We start from the raw sequence: 24,480 nt of genomic DNA on the forward strand, positions 1-24,480 counted from the left end.
GACCAATCCCCTCCCTAACTCCCCACCTACACTCACCTTTACTGGCCCCATCCCCGCCTCTTCGACCTGTTTGTTTCCTCTCCACCTATCCTCTCCTCTATCCATCTTCTATCCGCCTCCCACTCTCTCCCTATTTATTTCAGAACCCCCTTCCCCTCCCCCTTTTCTGATGAAGGGTCTAGGCCCGAAACGTCAGCCTTTCTGCTCCTATGATGCTGCTTGGCCTGCTGTGTTCATCCAGCCCTGCACCTTGTTGTCTCTAAAGAGGGACATGCCCTTGTTGGGGTGCAGTTGCTCCTAGAGAACCAGAGGGCCCACAAGGAAGTTCCCCTTGTCTAACGCCAAGTCACGCAGTTTAGGCTTCTAGGTCTCCCACATGGAATGGGCCCGCCCCAACTAGTGGGAACTTAAGGACCTCAATAGGCCCAAGGGCAGGCAGCCAACCCAATGCCTCCCCTGAACCCCACTACATTTCTGATAGATTGGGGGCAGGTAAGTAGGCAGCAGGAAGGCTACCCATTAGATTTTAACAGTCAGTTCTGAAGAAGGGCACTAAACAAGAAACACCAACTCTACCTTCTCTCTACAGATGCTGAGTTTCTCCAGCAATTTCTGCTTTTGTTTCAGATTTCCAGCATTCGCAGTTCTTTGTTTTATCATATGGAATTACACTGCAGAGAAGTGACAGCACCTTTGTTTTGTTATAAGTGATTACCTACATGAAAGGGCAAGTAAGGCTCTGTCTCTATTACTCTGTTTTAATGCTGGGGTGAACTAACACAAGGAATTCACCACTTGGGTAGTTATTGGTGAAGAGTTTGCTATAATCCACTATAGTGCACAGTTTCATATAAACTACAACACACAGACAGAACAGTTGACCCAATCAATCTGTAGTAATGTTTATCCTCAACACAAACAGTATTTTAATTCCAGATATGCTTGCCCTTTTACCATATCTCTTCATCTCTATTTCCTTCGCGCATTTATCTAACTTATTATAGAATGCCTCTACTTTGATCACTAACCCCAGTGATACATTGCACAGCCTCACAAATCACGGTGTATTTCAAGTTTCTCCTCCTGTGAAACACTTTCCCAGAGGCAAGCAGGCATTTTCACTTATGCACTGTACAGGTAAGCCACATTGAGGTTACATTGAGTAAACAATTCAAGTTGGTTTACAAATGTCCGCACTGAAACTGATTAACCATTATTATCAATGAAGACATACCTGAGAATCTGTAAAGGCAGTTAATCAGGTTTCTAAAAACAAAGTGAAAAATATAAACGTGCAGCAGCTTACTGTATACCAAGCTTCTTCTGACTACTGAGAGAGAAAGCGTCGTTGGTGAGTGCGTTGAGCACCACAGCTGGGTAAATAACGTACTTCTCCAAACAAAGAAGCCAAACGTACAATTGCTCAAACCACATGAGTTGGGCTGCATCTGGAACACAAAACAAATAATTATGGAGAAGATGGGGGGGGGGGGAGCTGACACATTGTAATCAGCTATGGAACCAAGGCAAGTGGCTGGAGTTAAGTCACAGAACAATCAGCACCTAACCCAACAGACTGAATGGCCTCTTCTTGTTCCTACAATTTCTTCAAGGGCTCAAATAATACCATAGATGAAAGGTGCTGTTAAAAATATCATCTGGGACTGCCAGCTGTGATCCCTTCAGTTCTCTCTTAAACACAGTGTACGTTATACAGCTTGTCAGTATTTGCATGCTATTTTGTTTCAGGTTACATGGGCACTTGGAAGGTGAGGAGGTGAGAAATCAATATCCAACCCTGTACTGTGATTTTTGACTTTATAATGTGGATTGCATTTGGCATTTCAGATACCACCACAAACTCCCAACTTTAACTGCAACACATTGGTTCAAACCCAGTGTAAAACAAAACCTAGCGTCTATACCCTTTCAGCTAGCTCTAAAGGTCCTATGTAGATTATCTTAATCTATTTCCTAACTAGTTGATGGTGTCTGCAGAAATCCTTAAGTCATAGGTGCCATTGTTCAGATGAAATGTTGAACTGAAGCCCCACGTGTCCTCTCAATGAAAGGCTTTCTTCCTTTCATCCTTAACATCTGTGAATGGCAGAAACACTGACAAATGACCCTGATCAGTTACAGCTTTTCTGTTGAATCCCTTAATGTTCTGAGCCATCAGGATACAGAGGATTTAATTTCTAATGAACACTGACACTTAAAGGATTTTTAATATGTTTTTGTTGTAGATGCAAATCCAAATCAACAATTAAATTTACGATCTGCTTCGCAACCTTTTTAGCATATTTTCTTAGATCTAAAGAGCTCAGTTTAATTACAATCATGTTTTAGCTCCAGATAATGTATTACTTTAATTTAGCCCCGTTTCATATTCAGCGCAGTCACAAGGCATGAAGACTTTAATTCCGTACTATTGTCTTGATGCTCAAGCAAATTAGGTTCCACTCTAAATGATCCCTATGTAACCATATTTGGTAAAACTGCAGCAAACCAGAGATCCTTGTCAAATCATTTTCACATATCATTTTCAATGATCATTATCATTTGCAACAAGCAAATATGTGCATTAAATGCAGATACATTATAATAGCCAAAAAAAGTCATGTTTGAAATAAAACTAGTGTTTCTGCCCGGATGCTCTTTCATGCAACGTGTAAAATTGTGCAGTGGTGCAATACTTTGAAAAATAAATTCTCAGAACAGCATCTTTTAAACAAAAAATGTTGTACTTATTTTGCATCCCCATACATAGTGAAATGTCACAGGGTACTTTTATACTAATTCTGACACCGAATCTTATAAGGAGATATTTAGGACAGGCAAAAACACATGAAATAGGTGCAAGAGAAGGCAGTTCTGCCATTTGGGCCTGCTCAGCCATTTAATTAAATCAGGTCTGATCTTCTACCTCAATACCATTTGTCAGCATGTCTTTTGATATCTTTAACATACATCCTGAACATACTAAATGTATAGTCCCCAAAGTCCTCTGGGGTAGAGAATTTCAAAGATTCACCACTCTGAGTGAAGAAACTCTTTCACATCTAAGTCCTAAATAGACCGCCTCTTATTCTGAGGCTGTATTTCCTGGTTCTCGACCGGTGAGCTGGGGGGAACATCTTTTCTGTATCTAACCTATTCAGCTCGTAAGATGTTGCTTTGTTTCAATGTTTGCAGTTGGCTCATTCAAAAGTTTTGTCAGAGGCAGATTTTAAGGAATATCTTAAAGGAAGGAAGAGGGAGAAAGAGGTAGATGGGTGTAGAGAGAGATTTCCAGAGCTCTGGGCCTAGAAGTTAGGTATACGGCTGACAATGGTGGGGCACATGAAACTGGGGATATGTAGGATGCCAGAATTGAATGAAAGCAGATTTCGGAATGTGGTCTGGCTGAAGAAGTTTACAGAGGTAAGGAGGGATGAGGTTATGGAAATTTTGACAAAGAATAGAGAAAATTTAAAGCTCAACACCAATAATCCCTCTATATTTACAAATAATTTACAAAACCAGGTCTGGTTATAATAGCTATCAATTGATCCAATTACTAAATTGAATTGCAGCAAAATTACACACAGGGCATCATATACATTTGGCAGGAAGTCTATAGATGAAACAATGAGCTGTATCAACCAACAAATTAAAAGAAAAAACATCATCCATTTATGAATTATTAATAGTATGTGTTGCAACAATTTTATTATTAAATTCTAATGGATGTACTCACACTGCATAACTTACCTACAGAAATCTGAGATGGCTAGTCACATACTGGTTCAGCAATGCAATCTCCCACCTCATTCCCTGTTCATTCCTGCAACCTCTCCGAGTAAATTAAAAGAAATCAATAGAATGGAATGGAGGGAAAGCATCAGCTCTCATTGCAACATGGTCAGATTTCTACTGCAGTGAGAGGTTCATTCAGGATTCTTAAAAATCTGTCCAAGATAATATGAAATCCCATCACCAATTTTTTTGTTAATTCATGCAATGTGAAGGGAGGGGGGAAATGGGAGGCAATGCCAGAGCAAAGCAATAAGTCTGATGGGCAACAGTCAGGGGATGTGAGTATTACCTGGTTCCCAATTATATACTTTCCTTATATTAGACTTAAACAAAGTTTCTTTAAGAATCAAAAAGTTATTGATTTATTATGAAACAAAAATTAATCAGAGGAGATGTTAAATTGGGTTAACATATTTGACTTGTAATGAAAATATAATTGTTTACCCCTCTAAATAACCCATAGCACGCATACACATTATATGATGCTATATATACACGTGGATACACAGATGCACACATCTCTAGAAGGATTTCTCTCTGTACAGATTCACTTTGGGTAAAAAATAATTCTGGCTAATAAGTCTCAGTTCTTGAAGGCAAAAAGGGTAAGGTGTGGAATGTTCAGATGGTTGTCGGTCTGGGGTTCTAGCATGTGCAGATGGGTGTCACCAACCATAGGCAGTTGTCTTTGAGATATTTGCAAACGTACCTAGGATACAGTATCAAGGATTCTTCTAATCACTCTTCGAGAAGATAATCAGATTTCATACTGAATTCACAACAAGGAATTTTCTTGAAACATGACAGCTGAGATTGGAAGCTTCTCTCTACCTGAAAATTCTAACATTGCTTAAAGGAAACAATAAGTCAAAGCTTTTAGTCTTGCATGCACGAGAACCAGGATACATGAAACAGACTTTTGAAAACAGGATACCAATTTATGCAGCATGACAACAGAGTGCTGATTGGTCGAACTATTGTTAGCATGGAAGTGCAGCAGGAACAGTTAACTGACAATCTTAGCTCTCAGACCAGGCAGGTGGATACTGATTGGCCAGGGTGTTGCTATAGCAATGCAGCAGAGATTGATAATCTCCATGAACACTTTTTTCTCATGAAAAAGGTGCAATGTATTAACAAATTATTTTTGATCACATAAAACAGAATTCTGTAAGTAGCTTCTAGCACTCACAAATCCATCAGACTGAGCACCTGACTGATGACCTTAAATTACTTTCCAGTGTAATTATTAGCACAGTCCGAATTATCTAATAAATGTCGTCCAAAGCAGAATCACATCTCATCGTAGTCATAATGTTCTGACATGGGCAGGTCTGTTGTATAATTAAGGATGCCACTAAATTCGTTCTCTCTAAAAATGAGGAGTTTATTCTTGCTCATAGTTTCAACTTTGGTTACACACTCATCCCACATTAAACTGGAAGAGGTAGTTACTGAGTTCAAACTCTTTCATCATCTCTGCATATTACAGTATCCAGCAAGGATGCTTTGGCCCTGAAAGCGCAGCTAGCAACTATAAAGATGTATAGACATTACACCTCATGACTTAACAGATTTTCATCTGACATCTGAATGGCTAAATAATCACGTGGCAAACACTGAAGTACACATATATGTAAACCAGCCAAAGGAATTGAGTAGTCATAGTCAAATGTGATCACACCAACAAAATGCTTGCTGTTCTCAATGGTAGTTCATAGCTTATATCTATACAACGGCCACGACACAAGACCATACAGCCATACTCGAGGGCAAGTGCAGAGGCGCTGGTTGGACTTGATTAAGGGTGGTAACCTGTCTGGTGATGTCTATGTGATAGAAGTCAACCTCATGGTGAGGACAGTCAATAAAGCATACAATATCCTTTCTTTTTATTAATAGTGCCATAGACTACAAGAGCAAGGAGGTGATATTGAACTTAAACACAGTACTTGTTAGACCTCACCTGAGATATTGTGTACAATCTGGGCGTCACATTATAGGAAGGATGTGAACACATTAAAGAAAGTGCAGAAGTGATTTAAAAGAATGGTTTGTGGGATGAGAAATTTTAGTTGAGGATAGAATGAAGAAGTTAGGACTATTCTCCTTGGACAGAAGAAGGCTAAGAGGAGATTTGGTAGAGGTCAAATGTAAGAACATAAAAATTAGGGGCAGGAGTAGGTCATCTGGCCCGTTGAGCCTTCTCCACCATTCAATAAGATTGTGACTGATCTTTTTGTGGACTCAGGTCCACTTACCCGCCCACTCACCATAACCCTCAATTCCTTTACTGTTCAAAAATCTATCCATTTTAGTGTTAAAATCATTCAACGAGGTAGCCTCAATTGCTTCATTGGGCAGGGAATTCCACAGACTCACAAGCTTTTGGGTGAAGAAGCTCCTCCTCAACTCAGTCTTAAAATTTTCAAAATCATAAGCAGGCCTGACAGAGTACTCTGCGAGAAACTGTTCCCAATAGATCAAGAACCAGAAGGCATGAATTTAGAGTGATTTGCAAAATGAGCAAATGTGATGCAAGAAAAAACCTTTTTCACACATTGAGTAGTTTGGGTATGGAATACACTGCCTGGAAATGTGGTGGAGCTGGGTTCAACTGTAGCATTCAAGAGGGCATTTGAATGATTATCTGAATAGAAATAATGTGTAAGGGTATTAGGATAAAGCAGGAAACTGACTGTAGGTAATGATGCTAATTTGATAAATTGGACATTATAGGCTGAATGGCCTCCTTCTGTACCACAATACTTCTGTAAAGGGATGTCCCTTTACAACATATTTTATCTATGGCTAGCTCTGAACAACATGAATTAGCCAAATGGTTGTGCGAGCTGTTCCAACCAGTCTTAAATAAGTTTTCCACAAACACTATGAAGGATTCCTTCACTTTTACAAACACATTGTAAGACCTATGTATTGAGATCGTAGCATATCCATGTGCTCTTTGACGCGGCTACCTTACTTACTAATTTGCCACTCGAGGAAGCCATTGATATTGTCATTGTGTCACTATATCATGGCATCCTCGATGTTCCATCAGTGCCTGAATCTGTATTCATCAAATTCATGAGCTTAGCAACTTGTGCCACTGAGTTCAGTTTCATGACATGTATGATATGATATAGGATTCCCTTTAGGCCAGCTCTTGTTCACATCTTTGCTAATCACCTCGAGAAGCATGTCTTCAATGAAAGACCGTTAACTTCATACCTCTTGCATACTTTTTTGGAAGGGAGAACAAAAGAACAGAGTATTATTTAAATAGAGAAATACTGCAGAAAGCTGCAATACAAACGAACTTGGGGGTTTCTTGCGCACGAAACACAGAAAGCTAGCACACAGGTGTAGCAGGTAATCAGGAAGACTAATAGAATGTTAGGCCTTAATTCAAGGGGGTTGGAGTATAAGCGTAGGGAAGTCTTACTGCAACTGTACAAGGTGCTGGTGAGACCACATCTGGAGTACTGTGAACAGTTTTGGACTCCTCATTTAAGGAAAGATAAAATTTCATTGGAACTGTTCAGAGAGGTTCACAAGGTGATCCCTGGTATGGAGACACTGTCTTTTGAGCAAAGGCTAAACAGGTTGTGACTCTACTGACTGGAGTTTAGAAGAATGTGAGATGATCTCATCGAAACATCCAGGATTCTTAAGGGGCTTGACAGGGTAAATGCTGAGAGCATGTTTCCCTCATGGGAGAGTCGAGGACCAGAGGGCATACGCTCAGAATAAAGGGGCTCCAATTTAAGACTGAGATGAGGAGGAATTTCTTCTTTCAGAGGATTGAGAATCTTTGGAACTCCTTGCCACAGAGGGCTGTAGGGGCAGAGTCCTTGTGTATACTTACAGCTGAGATAGATAAATTTTTGATCAGTCGGGGCATCAAGGGTTATGGAAAAAGGACAGGAAAGTCGACCTGAAGAATGTCAGCTCAGCCATGATCTTATTGAATGGCAGACAGGCTCAGGGGGCCAAATGGCCTACTCCTGTTCCTACTTGTTATAGTCTTATGAAGCCATAATAACAAATCTAGTACCGGTGACTGAATCACAGCAGGTAGAGAAGTAAAATTATCACAGAAGGAGACACTCAAAGAGCCATTCACCTAGCACCACCTCCCCGCCAACCTTCTCTCCAAAGCTCTGCAAAGCCTTCTTTTCCAGATAGTAATCCCTATCCCTTTTAAATGCTTCAATTGAACTTATCCTCACCATACTGTCAGTCAATGTGCTCTAGTTTCTAACCAGATCTACATAAAACATGTTTTCCCTCATGTTGCTATTGCTTTGCTTGCCAAATACCTTTAATTCTGCGTTCTCTGCTTCCCAATTGTTCCATCAACTGGAACCATTTCTCATTATCTATTCTGTTCAGACCCCTCAATCTGAATACTTCTATCATATCTCCAATCAGTCTTCTCTTCAAGAAAACAGTTCAAACTTCTCCAATCTGTCAACACAATTGTGTATGTTTCAACATAAGTTCATCATCCCTGGAACCATTCTTCTGAATCTTTTCTGCATTATTTCTAATGCCTTCACATTCTTCCTAAGGTAGGGCATCAAAACTAGAAGTAATACTCCAATCACCACTGAAACAATGAATTCGAATTGAAATTTGCATTTGAAACAACTGAATTTTTGGAGGTGTTGAAAGTGATTGACGAGTAGATGTTGTCTACGTGGATTTTAGTAAGGCTTTTGACAAAGTCCCTCCAGGTAGACTTATCCAGAAGATTAAAGTGCATGGGATCCACGGTGACCTGGCTACTCGGATTCAGAATCGGTTTGCCCATAGAAGGCAGAGGGTAATGGTGGAAGGGTGTTTTTCTGGCTGGAGGTCTGTGACTAGTGGTGTTCCACAGGGATCTGTACTGGGACCTCTGCTATTTATGATATATATTTAAAAATGGCTTGGATGAAAAAATGTAAATGAGTTAGTTAGTAACTTTGCAGACAATACAAAGATCAATGTGGAAGGTTGTCAAAGGATACAGCAGGACATAGACCAGTTGCAGATATGGGCGGAGAAATAGCAGATTAATCCAGTTAAGTGTGAAGTGCTGCACTTTGGGAGATCAAATGTTAAGGAAAAGTATAGTTAATGGCAGGACCCTGAACGGCATTGATGTACAGAGGGATCTTGGAGTTCAAGTCCATAGCTCCCTGAAAGTGGCCATGCAAGTAGATAAGATGGTAAAGAAGGCGTAAAGCATGCTTACCTTTATTGGTCAGGGAAAAAAGTACAAGAGTCAGGATGTCATGTTGCAGTTTTATAAGACTTTGATTAGGCCACATTTAGAGTATTGCATTCAGTTCTGGTTGTCACATTACAGGAAGGATGTGGAGGCTTTGGAGAGGGTGCAGAAAAGGTTTACCAGGATGCTGCCTGGATTAGAGACTATGAGGTGTAAGGAGAGACTAGAAAAACTCAGACTGTTTTCTATGGAGCAGTGGAGGCTGAGGGGAGGCTTGATAGAAGTTTATAAAATAGAGATGCATAGATAGGGTTGACAGTCAGAATCTTTTTTCCAGAGTTGAAATGCTGAATTCCGGGAGCATGCATTTAAGATGAGAGGGGGTAAGCTCAAAGGAGATGTGAGGGGCAGGTTTTTTATTTAACACAGAGAGCAGTAGGAGTCTGGAACTAGCTGCCAGGGGTGGTGGTGGAGGCAAATACAATTGGGCATTTAAGTGATTTTTAGATATGCACATGAACATGCAGGGAATGGAGGGATATGGACCAAGGGCAGGCAGAAGGGATTAGTTTAACTTGGTGTCATGATCAGCATGGGCTGGAGGACCCATTCTGTTGTACTGTTCCATGTTCTAATGATTTGCACAAGTTCCACAAAGTTTCCTTGCTTTTGTGCTCTGCGCCCCTATTAATAAATCATAGGATGCAGCCTGTTTTATTAACCGGTCTCAACCTGCCCTGCCATCTTCAATGTTTCATGTAAATACTGTATACACAGATGTTCCTCTGCCCTTGCACTCCCTTTAGAAATGCACTCTTTGTTTTGTATTGTATCTCTTTGTACCAAAACAAACTACTTCTAACATCTTTGCATTCAATTTCATCTGAAGTTGTCCACCCATTCCACCAGTCTATGTTCCTTTTGATTCTAAAATATTTATATCACAGTACACAATATTTAAAAGCTTTGTTTTGTCTGCAAATTTGAAAATTGTTCCCTGTACACCAAGGTCTAGGATTTTACAGAGAAAAGGAGGGGTCCTCACACTGACCGCTGGGAACTCGGCTATAAACCTTCTATCAGTTTAAAAAACAACCATTAGCCATTGTTCTCTGAAGTCCCTCACCCCCGGTATATGCCTTGACAGATGTCGGACAGTGTGCTGCACCCAATTTTTCAACAGATCTATGAAGACTTGGCATCACTTTTGCGCCAAGGGGAAAAATGTCAAGATGCATTGCAGGCATGATAAACTATGATAAACACTTTTAAAAGTGATCCAACAATGCAGGTCTAAGGTCAAGCAGTTTAATAAGATCATTATTTTGTTCACCCTATTACTCTTTTAATAATCTGATGAGGTAGCAGATAGAAAATAAAATTTCTAATGAAGAAATAATGAGCAAATTTGATCCCTATTTCATTATTTGACAGAATTGAAATGAAATACCATTGATGCTATGCTGTGCAGTAGTTCCTCTGTTACTAACCTCGGACTTCAAACTGTCGATATTCCTTTGTTTTAAGCAAAGGATGCGCAAAGCAAAACCATGGAACTTGTGTTCGAAGCCGGGGGAGCAGATAGTGAGTCAAGAATCCAACTGTTGCAGCCAAAGCACACAACACAATATCAAGGAAGGGCTGGAACCGAGAAAATTGATTAATTAGAATCAAGATGTCATTCATTGTTAAAATATTTCAAGAGCAATTCAGAATCTGCATTCAAACTTGAATGTCCTGTCAGCTTTAACAAACACTGGCTCTGGCCTTTGTTTTACATTTTGTTGACTATTTGGAGTAGTGCCTGAATGACGATTATGGAAGACAGCAGCAGACCTAGAAGAGAAGGGCAATAAGATGCACCCGTTACCCACAATAGCTTTCAATTCAGCAAAATGTCCATCCTCTTGGTCTGTTGCCTCCATAGTAGAGGATATCACCAAGCAGGTTCAGGATATTCTAGAAGGGGAAAGTTAACAGTCAGATTGGCAACAGTAGCATAGGTGGTAAAAGTTTTCATGCCCCCCTGGCAGATATTCTGGAAGTAGGCAAAAGACGAGAAAGGACCTCAGAGATAGTAATCTCATGACTACTCCCAAATGCTAGTGAGTACAGAGCAGGAGGCTGGTGCAGCTGAATGTACAGCTGCAGTAGTGGTGCAGGAGCAGGTTTCAGATTCCTGAAGCATTGGAACTGGTTATGAGGGAGAGGACACCTATAGAAGATGGACAGATTGCATATGAACAAAGATGGGAGCAAGATTCTCACTGTGAGATTAACCAGTACTGATGTGGCAGGTTAAATCTAATTTGATAGAGTGAGGCAAAATAGAACATAATCGGGAGGACAGGAAATGAGGTCACATCACATATGAAAATACAAATCAGGAGCAGGAATAAGCCATTCGGCCCTGCTGGTCTGACTCTGCCATTCTACTACATTATAACTGATCTGATGGTAACCACAAATCCACATTCCCAACTAGCCCTGTTAACCTTAGCTGAAGAAGAATCTATCCACTTCTGCCTCAAAAATATTCAAAGGTCTCTGATTGGAGGAGAGACTCTTCAGTAAGAGAGTTCCTAAGACACATAACTCTCTGAGAGAAAATATTTAATCAAATCTGTTTAAAATGGACAACCCCTGATTTTTAAACACAGTGATGCCAAATTCTAGATTCTCCCATAAGAGGAAACATCCTTTCCGCATCTATTCTGTCAACACCCCTTAGGATTTTATATGTTTCAATTAGGTCACCTCTTACTCTTCTAAACTCCAGCAGATACAAGTCTAATCTCTCATAAGACAATTTGCCCATTGCACATATTAGTTTAGTAAACCTTCTCTGAATGGCCTCAAATATATTTATATCATTCCTTAAATAAGGTGACTAATACAACATGCACAATACTCCATGTGATCTCACTAATGTCCTGTATAACTGAATATAAGCTCCCCCCTCTTGCACTCAATTGCCCTCATAATAAAACATAACATCCTATTAACTTTCCTGATTACTTGCTATACCTGTATACTAACCTTCTGTAACAAAAACAGAAGTTGCTGGAAAAGCTCAGCAGGTCTGGCAGCATCCATGAAAAAAAATCAGCGTTAACGTTTCGGGTCTAGTGACCCTTCCTCAGAGCTGTTGGTAGCCAGGAAAATGTCAGTTTATATGCAGAAGATAGGGTGGGGGGAGGGGATAAGGAGTAAACGATAGTGGGGGATAGAGCCCAAAGAAAGGGAAGAACAGTTGAATGGATAAAGGAGTTAATAACGATCTGGCTAGGTGGATGAATAGCTGTTAATGGGGACTGTTGGTGACTAACCATAGGTAGTGTATAATAGCAGACTATGTGATATCAAGGCTTGGTGTGTGGGATAGGGGTCTAGGACATGGCAGAATTCAGGCCCTAAAATTATTGAACTCGATATGGAGTCTGGAGGGCTGCAGGGTCCCCAAGCGGAAAATGAGGTGTTGTTCTTCCAGTTTGCGCTCAGCTTCACCGGAACACTGCAGCAAGCTTGAGATAGAGATGTTGCCCAGGGAACAGGGTGATGTGTTAAAGTGGCAGGTTCAGGGTCCTTTTTTGCTGGCAGAACGTAGATGTTCTGAGAAGCAGTCACCCAGTCTACACTTTGTTTCCCCAGTGTACAGGAGACCACATTGTAAGCAACGAATGCAGTAGAATAGATTGTGGGAAATGCAGGTAAAGTGCTGCTTCACCTGGAAGGTATGTTTGGGCCCTTGGATACTGGGGACGGAGGATATAAATGGGCAGGTGTTACATCTTCAGCTGTTGCAGGGAAAGGTGCCGTGGGGCTGCGGAGGGAGTGTTGGGATTGAAGGAAGAGTGGACCAGGGTGCCCCGGAGGGAACGGTCCCTGCAGAAGACAGACAAGGGAGAGGACGGGAATATGTGTCTGGTGGCGGTATCTCGCTGGAGGTGGCGGAAATAGTATGGTCTTCTGGATTTGGATGCTAGTGACATGGTACACAAGGACGTGGGGAACCTTATTGCCCTTGTGGGAGTGAAGAGAGGTGGTGAGGGTGGAAGTGTGGGAAATAGGTCGGACCTGGTTAAGGGCCCTGTCAACAACGGAGCTGGGGAATCCTCGGTTGAGGAAGAAGGTGAACATTTCAGAGGCTCCCTTGTCAAAGTTGGCCTTATTTGAACAAATGTGATGGAGACAGAGGATTTGAGAGAACGGAATGGAGTCTTTACAGGAAGCAGGTTGCAAGGATATATAGTCCAGGTGGCTGCGGAGTCAGTGGATTTATAGTGGATATTAGTGGCCAGTCTTATCCCCAGAAATGGAAACAGAGTTGTCAAGGAAGGGACGGGAGGAGTCAAAGATGGGCCAGGTGAAAGTGAGGGCAGGGTGGAAATTGGAAGTGAAATTGATGAACTCTTCTAATTCTGGATGAGAGAGGAAAGTAGCACCGATGATATCATCGATATATCAGAGAACGAGTTATGGGTGGGGACAGGAATAGGACTGGAACAAGGAATGTTCCACATATTCCACAAAGAGACAGGCATAACTGGGGCCGCCATGAAGGCACTCATGGCCAGCCCTCTGAGCTGAAGGAAATGACAGGACTTAAAAGAGGTGTTGAGGTTTTGGATGAACTTGGCCAAGGAGAGGAAGGTGGTGGTGGGTGGGGACGGTTCAGGCCTTTGCTCCAGGAAGAAGCAGACAGCCCTGCGATCAACCCGATGGGGAATGGACATGTAAAGGGATTGCACATCCACTGTAAAGAGGTGGTGGCTGGAGCCTGATAACTGGAAAATTCTGAAACTGGCATAAAGCATCAGAGGAATCATGGATGTGGGCAGGGACTGGACCAGGGGAGAAAAGACTTGAGTCAAGGTAGGAAGAGATGAGTTCTGCGGGGCAGAAGCAGGCTGAAACAATGGGTCTGCCTGAGTAGCCCTGTTTGTGGACTTTCGGAAGGAAGTAGAAGTGAGTTGTGCAGGGCTGGGGGAATATCAGCTTGGAGGCAGTTTTGGGTGGGGGCGGGGGAGAGGAGAGATCACCAGATGAAATGAGGTCAGTTACCGCAGTTGATACAATGGCCTGATTGCCATGGTGGGGTCATGGTCCAGGGGAAAATAGGACGAGGTATCTGAGATGTGGCACTCAGCCTCTGCAAAGTAGAGGTCAGTACACCAGGCTACGACAGCATCATGCTTATTGGCAGGCTTAATAACAAAGTCAGGTTTGGATCTAAACGCATGGAGTGCAGTCAGTCCGGAAGGAGATAGTTTGGATTGGGTGAGGAGGCGAGTGTCATGTCGACAGTTCTCAATGAACAGATCAAGTGAGGGTAAAAGGCCAGGGGAAGAGATCCAGGTGGAAGGAGAGTGTTGGAACTGGGTAAAGGGGTCTGTGGGACGGGAAGAATACTCTTGACCAAAAAAATGGGCACGGTGGTGAAGACAGTAGAAGAAGAGTTCGACGTCATGTTGTGCCCAAAATTCATTAAGGTCCGGATGCAGAAGGATAAAGCTGAGACCTTTGCTGAGTACAGAACATTCAGCATTGGAGTGCGGAAGGCGATTCCTGCACTAGAACACCCAGATCTCCTTGTACCTCAGAGATCGACAACCACTCATCATTGAGATAATAAGCTTCCTTTTTGTTCTTTCTACCAAAAGGGTCAATTTCACACTTTCACACATTGTATTTCATGTCCTCTTCTCAACTCACTTTCCCACCCATCTTTGTGTCATTGGCAAATGTAGCTACCGTACCTTCTGTAAAAATTTGAGGCCCAAGCATTGATCCCTGTTGTACACTAATTGCCAGCCTGAAAAGGGCTCATTTATTTCTACTCTCTGCTTCCTGCCAGACAGCCAACCTTCTGTCCATGAAAAATGTTACTGCCAATATCATGAACATTTTTATGTTTTGCAATAATCCTTGATCTGGCACCTTATCAAATACCTTCTGGAAATAGATATATAATACATCCTGTGATTCCCATTTATCTATCTCCAATAAATGATTTAAACATGATTTCCCATTAACAAAACCATGTTGGCTTTGCCTGATTACTTTGAACTTATCCAAGTGCACTGTTATAACATTTTTAATAGTAGTTCTAATATCTTTCCTATGATAAATGTTAAACTAACTGGCCTGTAATTTCTTGCTTTCTGTCTTGCTCCCTTTTTGAAAAGGGGAGTGAGATTAGCTATTTTCCAATCTAAAGGAGCCTTCCTTGAATCTAATGAGTTTTGGAAAATTAAACCAATGCATTGACTATCTCACCAACTACTTCTTTTAAGACCCTGGGATGAAATCACGTTAGCTTCATGTTAGTCAGCCAATCAATGACTATATGCTATCCACTACACTGGGAGGTTTTATTTTCCATAATAACCTGTGATGTGGCACCTATCAAATTCCTTCTGGAAATCTTTGTCCAGTATATCCATTGGCTCCACTTTGTCTGCAGTATGTGTGACTTCCTCAATAATTTTCCAACAACTTCCCCTTTCACAAAGTCATGTTGACTCTCTCGGATTCACAAACTTGTCCGAGTGTTCTGCTATAGCTTCTTTGGTAATCACTTTTATGATGTGGGAGATATAATGTGCAGGAAAATTAGAAATGCCACAAAAAAAACTGTAGGAACCAGATTGAGGAAAACAGCAAAAGTGACAAAGGAAATATAGAATTTCATTTATGTCAATATCTGTAATTTAACTGTTAATGTTTGTGACCTTGTAAGCAAACTGTTGAATCAATTTGGCTTGAATTCAGGAACAGAAAAGGAGATGGATGAGCAAATGTCAAACTCGTGACCACAGGAACAAGACTTGCATGCTTGAAAAATACATGCTATACATACATGTCATGAACATGTAAAAGTAATCTTGTAAGGATCATATACCCAAAGTAGGTTTATGGGTAATTTCAGAGCCACCAGATCAGATCACTAGAGGGTGGCTACGATAGTGTGACATGCAGACAAATCAACAGGAACATATAAAAATCTGGCTAAACATCTAAGATGAGGGACAAGAAGTGAGGGTCTTGGATTGGCAGCAGAGGGTGTGAGTGTAGAGAACCAGAAAATGCAATTCCAATACTGATTCAATCGAAACATTTAGAAGGAAAAGGTCACATATATTAGGGGCAATTTCTAGCAGACATCCTGATAGGAGTAGTCCAGAGATACTTCGACAGGAAAAAAATGACCAGGTAGCATGAGTAATGGAGAGACTTTTTGGACAATGGATGAAAGTAGAAGTCCCCATGTTCAAGCAGTGTTTGTGGTGACTAACAGAATGAAAGATAGGATGGTGAAAGAAGCCAAACCAAGAGTTACAAAACTGGAAAGAATTCTGAATATATTCAGAAGTGCATGATAGAGGTTAATCAGCTTTGTCCTGCAGGCGGATCTGAATGGAAAAAGTCCTACCAGACAGGACATATGAGACCAAGACTAAGTTGGTAGCTGGAGGCTTTGAGGAATATTTGGGCATAAGTGCAAATAAGGTAGAATCTCCCAGGGCTGGGCAGGTAATATTGAAAATCTTTTTAGCTATTTTAACAATCTTTTCTTGGAATATTGCTTTACAAACATCAAAATGCCATTCCTTCAGGGAGTATTGCTTGAGGAAGTATTCTTACAGTTCTCAAAAGAAGCACCAGGAATTGAGGGGAAATTCGGGAAATTATCTTAATGCCATTATAGGTTAAATGACACTTCTCAGGTGTGATGGTTTTCAGTAAGATAATCCTGGAGTGCTCACAACTGATGGGAATGTCCTATTGGTAGTATAATGGAAAACGTTTGGCCATGTTGATGATTTATTTGTGAAGGGAGCACCAATGACTTTGAACAAAAAAATCATCAATTGCATTCGAAAGGAATATTCAGAATTGTCAGTCAAACTTCTAGAACTTTCAAATACGCGGGTTTGGAAATTAATAATAAAATAATTAATAAAGATGTAATTCTAAACCAAGAGACTTTCTTGAAAATTGTCATTTTTATTGCAATTAGTTGCACCATATCTGGACAGAAAAATGGAACAGCTGAAGAGTCTTGTTGGAAAGGCTCAACTGGTTAGACACAGTGACCAGACCAGATGTAAGTTTAACAACAAAAACATAAGTTACTGGAAAAGCTAAGCAGGTCTGGCAGCATCTGTGAAGAAAAAAAATCAGAGTTAATGTTTCTGGTCTGGTGACTCTTCCTCAGAAATTGCTGAGCTTTTCCAGCAACTTCTGTTTTTGTTCCTGATTTATAGCATCCACAGTTCTTTTGGTTTTTATTCAGATCCTTGATTCATTCACAGGATGAGGGCATCGTGGCTAGACAGCATTTATTGCCCATCCCTAATTGCCCAGAGGGCAGTTCAGAGTCAACCACATTGCTATGGGTCTGTAGTCATTTGTAGTCCAGACCAGGTAAGGATGGCAGTTTCCTTCCCTGAAGGACATTAGTGAACCAGATGGGTTTTTCCAACAATCAGCAATGGATTCGTGGTCATTATTAATAATTCCAGATATTTTATTGAATTCAAATTCCACCATCTGCCATGGTAGGATTCAAACCCAGGTCCCCAGAACATGATCTGGGTCTCCAGATTAACAGTCCAGCGATAATACCATTACACCATCGCCTCCCCCATTTTATTCAGATGTAAAGCTTTAATATGCTGTAATTTAGCCCAACCATGAAAAATACAAAGATGAAGGACAACTTGAGAGTGAATAGAACTTTTAAAAAATTAAAAACAGAGGAGAAGTGTAAGCTGAAGTGATCAGTTTTGGGTGATCCCAATAAAATGATATTAATCATTTTTAGTGTTGCCTTGCATGCAAATCTTGTTGATGGATTTTCCAATGCAGGAGGATTTACAATACCTTTAGTCAAAAAAAATGGGAAAAGTTACAACTTAGTTTAGAGGCAAAGAAATTTAAAGGTGGTAAAGAGCACATTAACCATCGAGCTTTGACTCTTGCTGATGCAGTGACATAGCATTCTACATGTCAAGTCTAGGAGGGAATGCTTTATATGAAAGGTACTGAAATGAAAATATTAATAGAATGTTACTTCAGTAATCAATCTGTGAAATAACATACATTCTACAAGAAGTGTTAACTGAGAAAAGGCTTAGGATGGATATCACCAGTTTAAAGCAGATGCTAGAGAGGAAAGAAATCTCTAAACTTAGGTGGGTGAATATTCGTCATCAACTGTTGGATTGTTTCACTGAGAGGAATAATACCAAAGAAAAATTATTGGAGGTTCTAGAAGAGGGATGTCTTGCTATTTAACAGTCGGAAATCTGAAATTATCTTTTTTTTGTATCTGAACACCCTTGTATAAATACAATTTTTTATTCTTACAAGAAATCTGTCAGTGTTAGAAGGGTAAACTAAAATGGAACCAGAGTTGCTTGAGAGCATATGATGTTAATTGGACTTTGTATTTATAAGCTGGGTTCTAGGGCTTTTGTACTGCAGTGATAGCGTTCTTTACCTGTGGGCTAGGAGATGCGGGTTCAAGGCATACTGCTCTACAGGTGTAGCATGACATCTCTGAACAGGTTGATTGCAGGTTTCTAAGGTTCTTGTGGTGCAGTGGTAGTGACCTGACCTCTGAGCCAGGAGGCTCGGGTTCCAGTCCCACCACCTCCAGAGGTGTGCCATAACATCTGCAAGCAGGTTGATTAATAAAGAAACTGGGTTCTTATAGATGGAAAAAATACCACATGGTTTGGTGATGGGAAAGAATGTTCATTTGTGTGTAAGAACATTTCTGGATATAGCAAAAAAGAGCTGGGTTCTTTGGGCTCTTGTGGTGCATAGTAGTATCTTTACCTATGAATCAGAGGTGTATAATAACATCTCCAAACAGGTTGATTAGAAAATATTAAGAGCCAGGTTCTTCCACAGTGGGAAGATGTTATCTGGATTGGGTAAGGGTCCAGAATGGAAGGATGGAAACTGGTTTATGCGGTAAATCCAAAAATAATTTAAAATCGGAATTGGAATGACATTTCGAATGAGGAAATTACAGGTGTACAGACAAAAGGCAGGCTTAAGAGGAAAGTGTCACTACAATGCCAAATGGGCTTAGTAACAGAAACTAGAGTGCTTTGTGGTGATGGCTATTTTCCAAGTTGGGTGTGACTAGCAATGGTTTCCCACAAAGGTCAATTTTTGGTCTGTTATTGTTAGCAATTTATATAAAATGACTGAAACAGCAACCACAGGTACATTGTGTCACATGGCCTTATTCTGTGCTGTAAGTTTCTTGCTCAAATCCCTTCATGGTCCACTGGTAGTGGTGCTTTCTGTTCGATAGGCCCCAAACTCTGCAATTATTTTTCTAAATATCTTTACCTCATTGCTCTTCTACCCACATTTAAAGGATTCCTTTGAAAACAAAAACTTTAACTGAATATTTGGTCAGCTATCTCGTTATCTCATTATGTGGCTTGGGGTCAAAATAATTCAATAATGCACCTGTGATGTCTCTATGGATATTTAACTACATCAAAGATGTCATATAAATGTAAGCTATTGTTGTTCCATTGCACTGCATTGTCCAATACAATAACCACTAATTAATGAGTATAACTGACATGCAGTTGCTGCTAATTGGATTTCTGACTAATTAATACATAGTCAATGTCATTGGGAATATAATTTCAATACGCACGATTGTATTTGACATAAATGTGAAATTTCACCTCTGTGTTTGTTGGTAAAATGATAAGATGGAAAGCAGATTACAAACATTTCTTTGCTTGTGCTTTATTTGCTTGTTATAGAAAAGTGGTAGGTGTTTAAACATAAATGTAGGTGCAGAGTACGTTTCTTATTTGTTAAGATGTCTTCTTCCAAAATGAGTGAAACTGGCTGAAATGTTGTCACAATAGCTACAATTATGGCTAATCAAAATTTTCTTTCCTGGAATCTCAGGGGAAAGGTAAGCTTCTGCTATTTCTGAGAGCAACCCAACATGAAAGATTAATTGTTTGAAACAAAATGCCTGACTTTTCATCTTCGAACACAAATGATGAATTGATTGACAGCCATGACTCATTCAGTTGGATAAAGGGCAGCCTGTTTGCATTTCAGTTTTTTGTGTGAAGGCAAGAATTATGAGGATTGATACACTGGATAAGCAATGGCAGGAGTATAGTGGGGGACTGGGTTGGAGGCGGCAGGGGGAGGGGGGGGGGGAAGGTGCAGCATTGAGCACCAAAACATGGATGTGTAAGTGACCAATGGCAGGAGTGTGGGGGTGAAGCACCACAAGATGGACATGTTTGTTGACCAATGATAGGTTCTTGGCTGTGGAGAACCCAAGTGAAATGTTTTGTTTGATCAACAGGAGGAGCGCAGGGTTAGAAAGTTAATATATTAAAACCTCCTGGAATATGTCTGCTTGCCCTGCTATAGGAAAGATGTTGTTAAACTTGAGAGTGTGCAGAAAAGATTTACAAGGATGTTGCCCAGACTGGAGGGTTTGTGTTATAAGGAGAGGCTGAATAGGCTGGGGTTTTTCTCCCTGGAGTGTCGGAGGCTGAAACCTAATAGAGGTGTTCAAAATCATGAGGGGCATGGATAGCGTGAATAACCAAGGTCTTTTTCCCAGGGTGGGGGAGTCCAAAACTAGAGGGCATAGGTTTAAGATGAGAGGGTAAAGTTTATAAAGGACCTGAGGGATAACATTTTCACGCAGAGGGTGGTGCGTGTATAGAACAATTTGCCAGAGGAAGTGGTGGAGGCAGCTACAATTACAACATTTAAAAGGCATCTGGATAGGTAAAGGAGGGATATGGGCCAAATGCTGGCAAACAGGACCAGTTCAGATTGGAATGTCTGGTCATCGTAGATGTGGAGTGAAGGGTCTATTTCTGTACCGTATGACTTCATGTCCAAATAGAGTTGGCAGCATGAATGCTGTTGCAATATCACTGGGTCACAAGACAACAGCAGCAAGGAGAGGGACTTGTGCCCTTTCTAGTTATTCCCTTTCAAAGTTTAAGTTCTAAGCTCAAAGCAACAACCATATGAAGTTCTGCCAAAATCCAAAATTTCACTACAGGCCGAAAGCAGAAATTGGAGGGTAAGTCACTTGTGCGACAACTCCAAAGCAAAGTCTTATGACCAGGTTACCAGTGATCAGTTCTCAGAAAATGGTTAGTGTTTCTGAACAAACTAAAAGTCACTCCAAAAAAATGAAAACTAAACCAAAATTAACATTAGAGGTTATATTAAGAAATAGTTGATATGTTTGAGAGTCAAATAAAAGTCTTCCTTTTCTCATACAATAAATGGTCAACCAATGCTGCTTCCAGCCAAAAGGGAGAATCAGCTTTTGATAAAAGTCACAAAACACAAATTGTTCCCATCAGCCATTAAGAGTTAACGGATATAAAACTTGTCTGCTTTTAATAATATTGATTTACTGTCTTTCAGAACACAAGAACAGGAAGAAGCCATTCAGCCATTCAAGTATATTCCACCATTCAATTAGATCAGGCCAATCTGTAACCCTCCCCATCCATCCATTCGGGGATCATGCAGCACAGTGGCTGTGTCCCTACCTCGGGCCAGAGGGTCAATGTTCAAATCCCACCTGCTAAGGAGGTGAGTCATAACATGTCCAAACATTTTTATTTAAATAAAAATTTACCCCGTCTTGGCTCCATAATCTTTAATCACTGTACCTACATCAAATGGATTGCAACAGTTCAAGAAGAAAACTCACTACCACCTTCTCAAGGGCAATTGGAAGTGAACAATAACTGCTGGCCCAACTGCTGAATGAATGAAAAAAGTGTCTCTCAATTAGAAGCAAAACACTATGATTGCTGGAGAACTGAAATAAAAACAGGAAGTGCTGCAGAAACTGAGCAGGGATGGCAATGTCTATAGAGCCAGAAAAACAGTTAATAGTTCAAGTTCATTGGCTTTTCTTAGGAACGCAGAAGAGTTCCAAATTTCCACTGTTCTTTGTGTGAAGAAATGTTTCCTGGCATCACAAGCCTAGCTGTAATTTTCTGTGCACTCCAATTAGAAGAAATGGTTTCTGTCTATCTGGCTTCTTCAATCTTTTATATTCATTAGAATGTCAAATTTTAAAAAAATAAATCCTAGGTGATAATAAGGATACAAGAGCTAGCTGCATCACAGAAGGCAGTACGAAGAACTCTTAGTATGGTTGCCAAGTGAAAATCCCTCTAATCTACAAATCCACTTTCTTCATTCATTCTCAAAGTAGCTTCTACCAACATTCAGCTTTCAACATCTGACAGTTCATAAGAACAACTTAGCTAGTCACATCAAGCTTTGTGCCGTAACTCTCATCTGTAAGAAATGGATTAAGAGTAGCTGGTTAATTTAAGACACTTGAGGTGACACTTTATGTCAATAGAACCGGTCACATTTTAACTTTGGGAAGCTGGGAAAAGGGCACCAGGTTCTCAGCAGTCTAATCATTCAGCTCAAATGGGTTTTTTAAAATATTTAATTCAATGCCTGCTGTCAATTCTCAAGTTAAATGTTCAGGAACATTTTGATTAATATTTAACTGCTTAATCTTGTATGAGCAAGTCTCAAAGTTATGCTACTGAATACAGAAGTCCTTTGATAAATGTTATAAAATGTCAAAGTCAATTTAAGAATTTTCCTTCATTCTATGCCATTTTGCAGGGCCTCCAAATTCGCAAGTATTATTTTCACCCCAGGTACTTTGAACCAAAATGGCTCAGATATGTCCACGTTGTGTAAAAGCACTTGTTCAAGTGCTGACTTCAACAGAATTCAACTAAAGCTTATACTTTTAAAAATATTAAGCTGTAAGACATTTGTCAATAAAGCTGAAATGCTAACATGAGCAAACAATGATCAATAGAAGTACAGTACCTTTAATGAAAGGAAAACAGTAGTTGCACTGATTGCAAAAGTTAGAAGGGTAATTACTGCACACATAACAAGGTCGGACTTCAAGACTTCTCTCTGCAAAGACACAAACACACATTGCCATTAATTAAATGGGCAATTAAAACATTTCCAAATATTATTTTTTAAACCTATTCAAACTATTTCACCAAGACTCCTCACACAGCATCTTCCAAACCCATAACCACTACCATTTAGAAGGACAACGGCAGAAAATACATGAGAACATCACTAGCTGCAAGTTCTTCTTCAAGCCACTTACTGTCTTGATTTTGAATGTCAATGTCGCTGCATCAAAAAAGACTGGAACTCTATCCCTAACACCATTTGGGTGAAATTACACGAAATGGACTGCTACAGTTCAAGAACCTGTAGCAGCTTAGTACTACCTTCTCAAAGGCAACTAGAGATGTACAATCAATGCTGCCTAGGCAGCAAAGCCCATATCCATGAAAATAAAATTAGAATAAAGGAAGTGAGATCAGGAGTAAATCATATGAGTCCACAAGCCTGCACCACCATTCAATAATATTATGGCTGATCTTCTTTTTCAGCCCATTTTCCTGTCTGCTCTCCATTTTCTTCCAATTATTGAGAGACTAAAGATTCCACCTACATCAGTCTTAAATATTCTCAATGATTGGGCATCATAACCTCGAGGCAGCTAATTCTAAGGACAATGCTCCAAAGGAAGACTTTTCTAATTTTAATTGTAAATGATCAGCACTTATCCTAATACTGAGACCATTGGTTCCAGATTCTTCAGCCATTTCTCTGTATCTATTCTATCAAGCTCCTTCAAAATCTTAAATGTTTCAATTAGATCAACTCGTATTCCTCTAAATGTTTCAGTAGTAACCCAGTTTATACAGTGTCTCATCACAGGAACCAACCAAGTAAACCTTTATTATACACCATTAGGGCAAGATATATCCTTCCTTAAATATAGAGACCAGAACTGCACAAAGTGGTCGCACCAAAGCCTGGCAAAACTGTAAGACTTCTTTATTTTTGTAATCCAATTCCTTGCAAAGACCTACATGGTATTTGTCTTTCTAATTGCCTGCTGTATCTGCATGCTAACTGTGTGTTCTTTGTATGATTTTATCGAACTCTCTCTGAGCATCAACGTTTAGACGTCTCATATTCTCTTTGTTTTCATCACTAATATAGTTGGCAAACAGCTGAAGCTCCAGCACTTAGCCTTACAGCATTCCACTATCTACAGCCTGTCAGCTTGAAAATTGCTTTTCATCCCTCCTCTCTAGTTCATGTTTATTAGCCAGTCTTTTATTTATGCTAATATATTTTACTCCAATTCCATAAGACTTTATTTTGCTTCTTAATATTTTGTGTGTTACCTCATTGAATGCCTACTACAGCTGAGTTACATCCTCAAAAAAAGTAATAATTTTTTAATAACTTCATTTTCCTATGTTGACTTTGTGCTTTTTTATGGGTATTTTTAAGACTTCCTTAATAATAGATTTCAGCATTTTCAGGCTAACTGGCTACTT

General features: G+C 40.2%; 1 protein-coding gene across 1 annotated transcript in view; it reads right to left on the reverse strand.

The window, feature by feature from the left end:
- Window positions 1–24,480, reverse strand: part of LOC109926987 (pecanex-like protein 2) — a 166,917-nt gene that overhangs the window by 81,654 nt on the left and 60,783 nt on the right. Inside the window, 4 exon segments of the mRNA XM_048597091.1 lie at window positions 1,235–1,242; window positions 1,314–1,448; window positions 10,507–10,657; window positions 22,928–23,020. Of these exon segments, the coding sequence (XP_048453048.1) occupies window positions 1,235–1,242; window positions 1,314–1,448; window positions 10,507–10,657; window positions 22,928–23,020 (387 nt within the window).

The sequence above is a fragment of the Rhincodon typus genome, chromosome 5 (genome assembly GCF_021869965.1).
Source record: "Rhincodon typus isolate 14 chromosome 5, sRhiTyp1.1, whole genome shotgun sequence".
Classification (NCBI taxonomy): Eukaryota; Metazoa; Chordata; class Chondrichthyes; order Orectolobiformes; family Rhincodontidae; genus Rhincodon; species Rhincodon typus.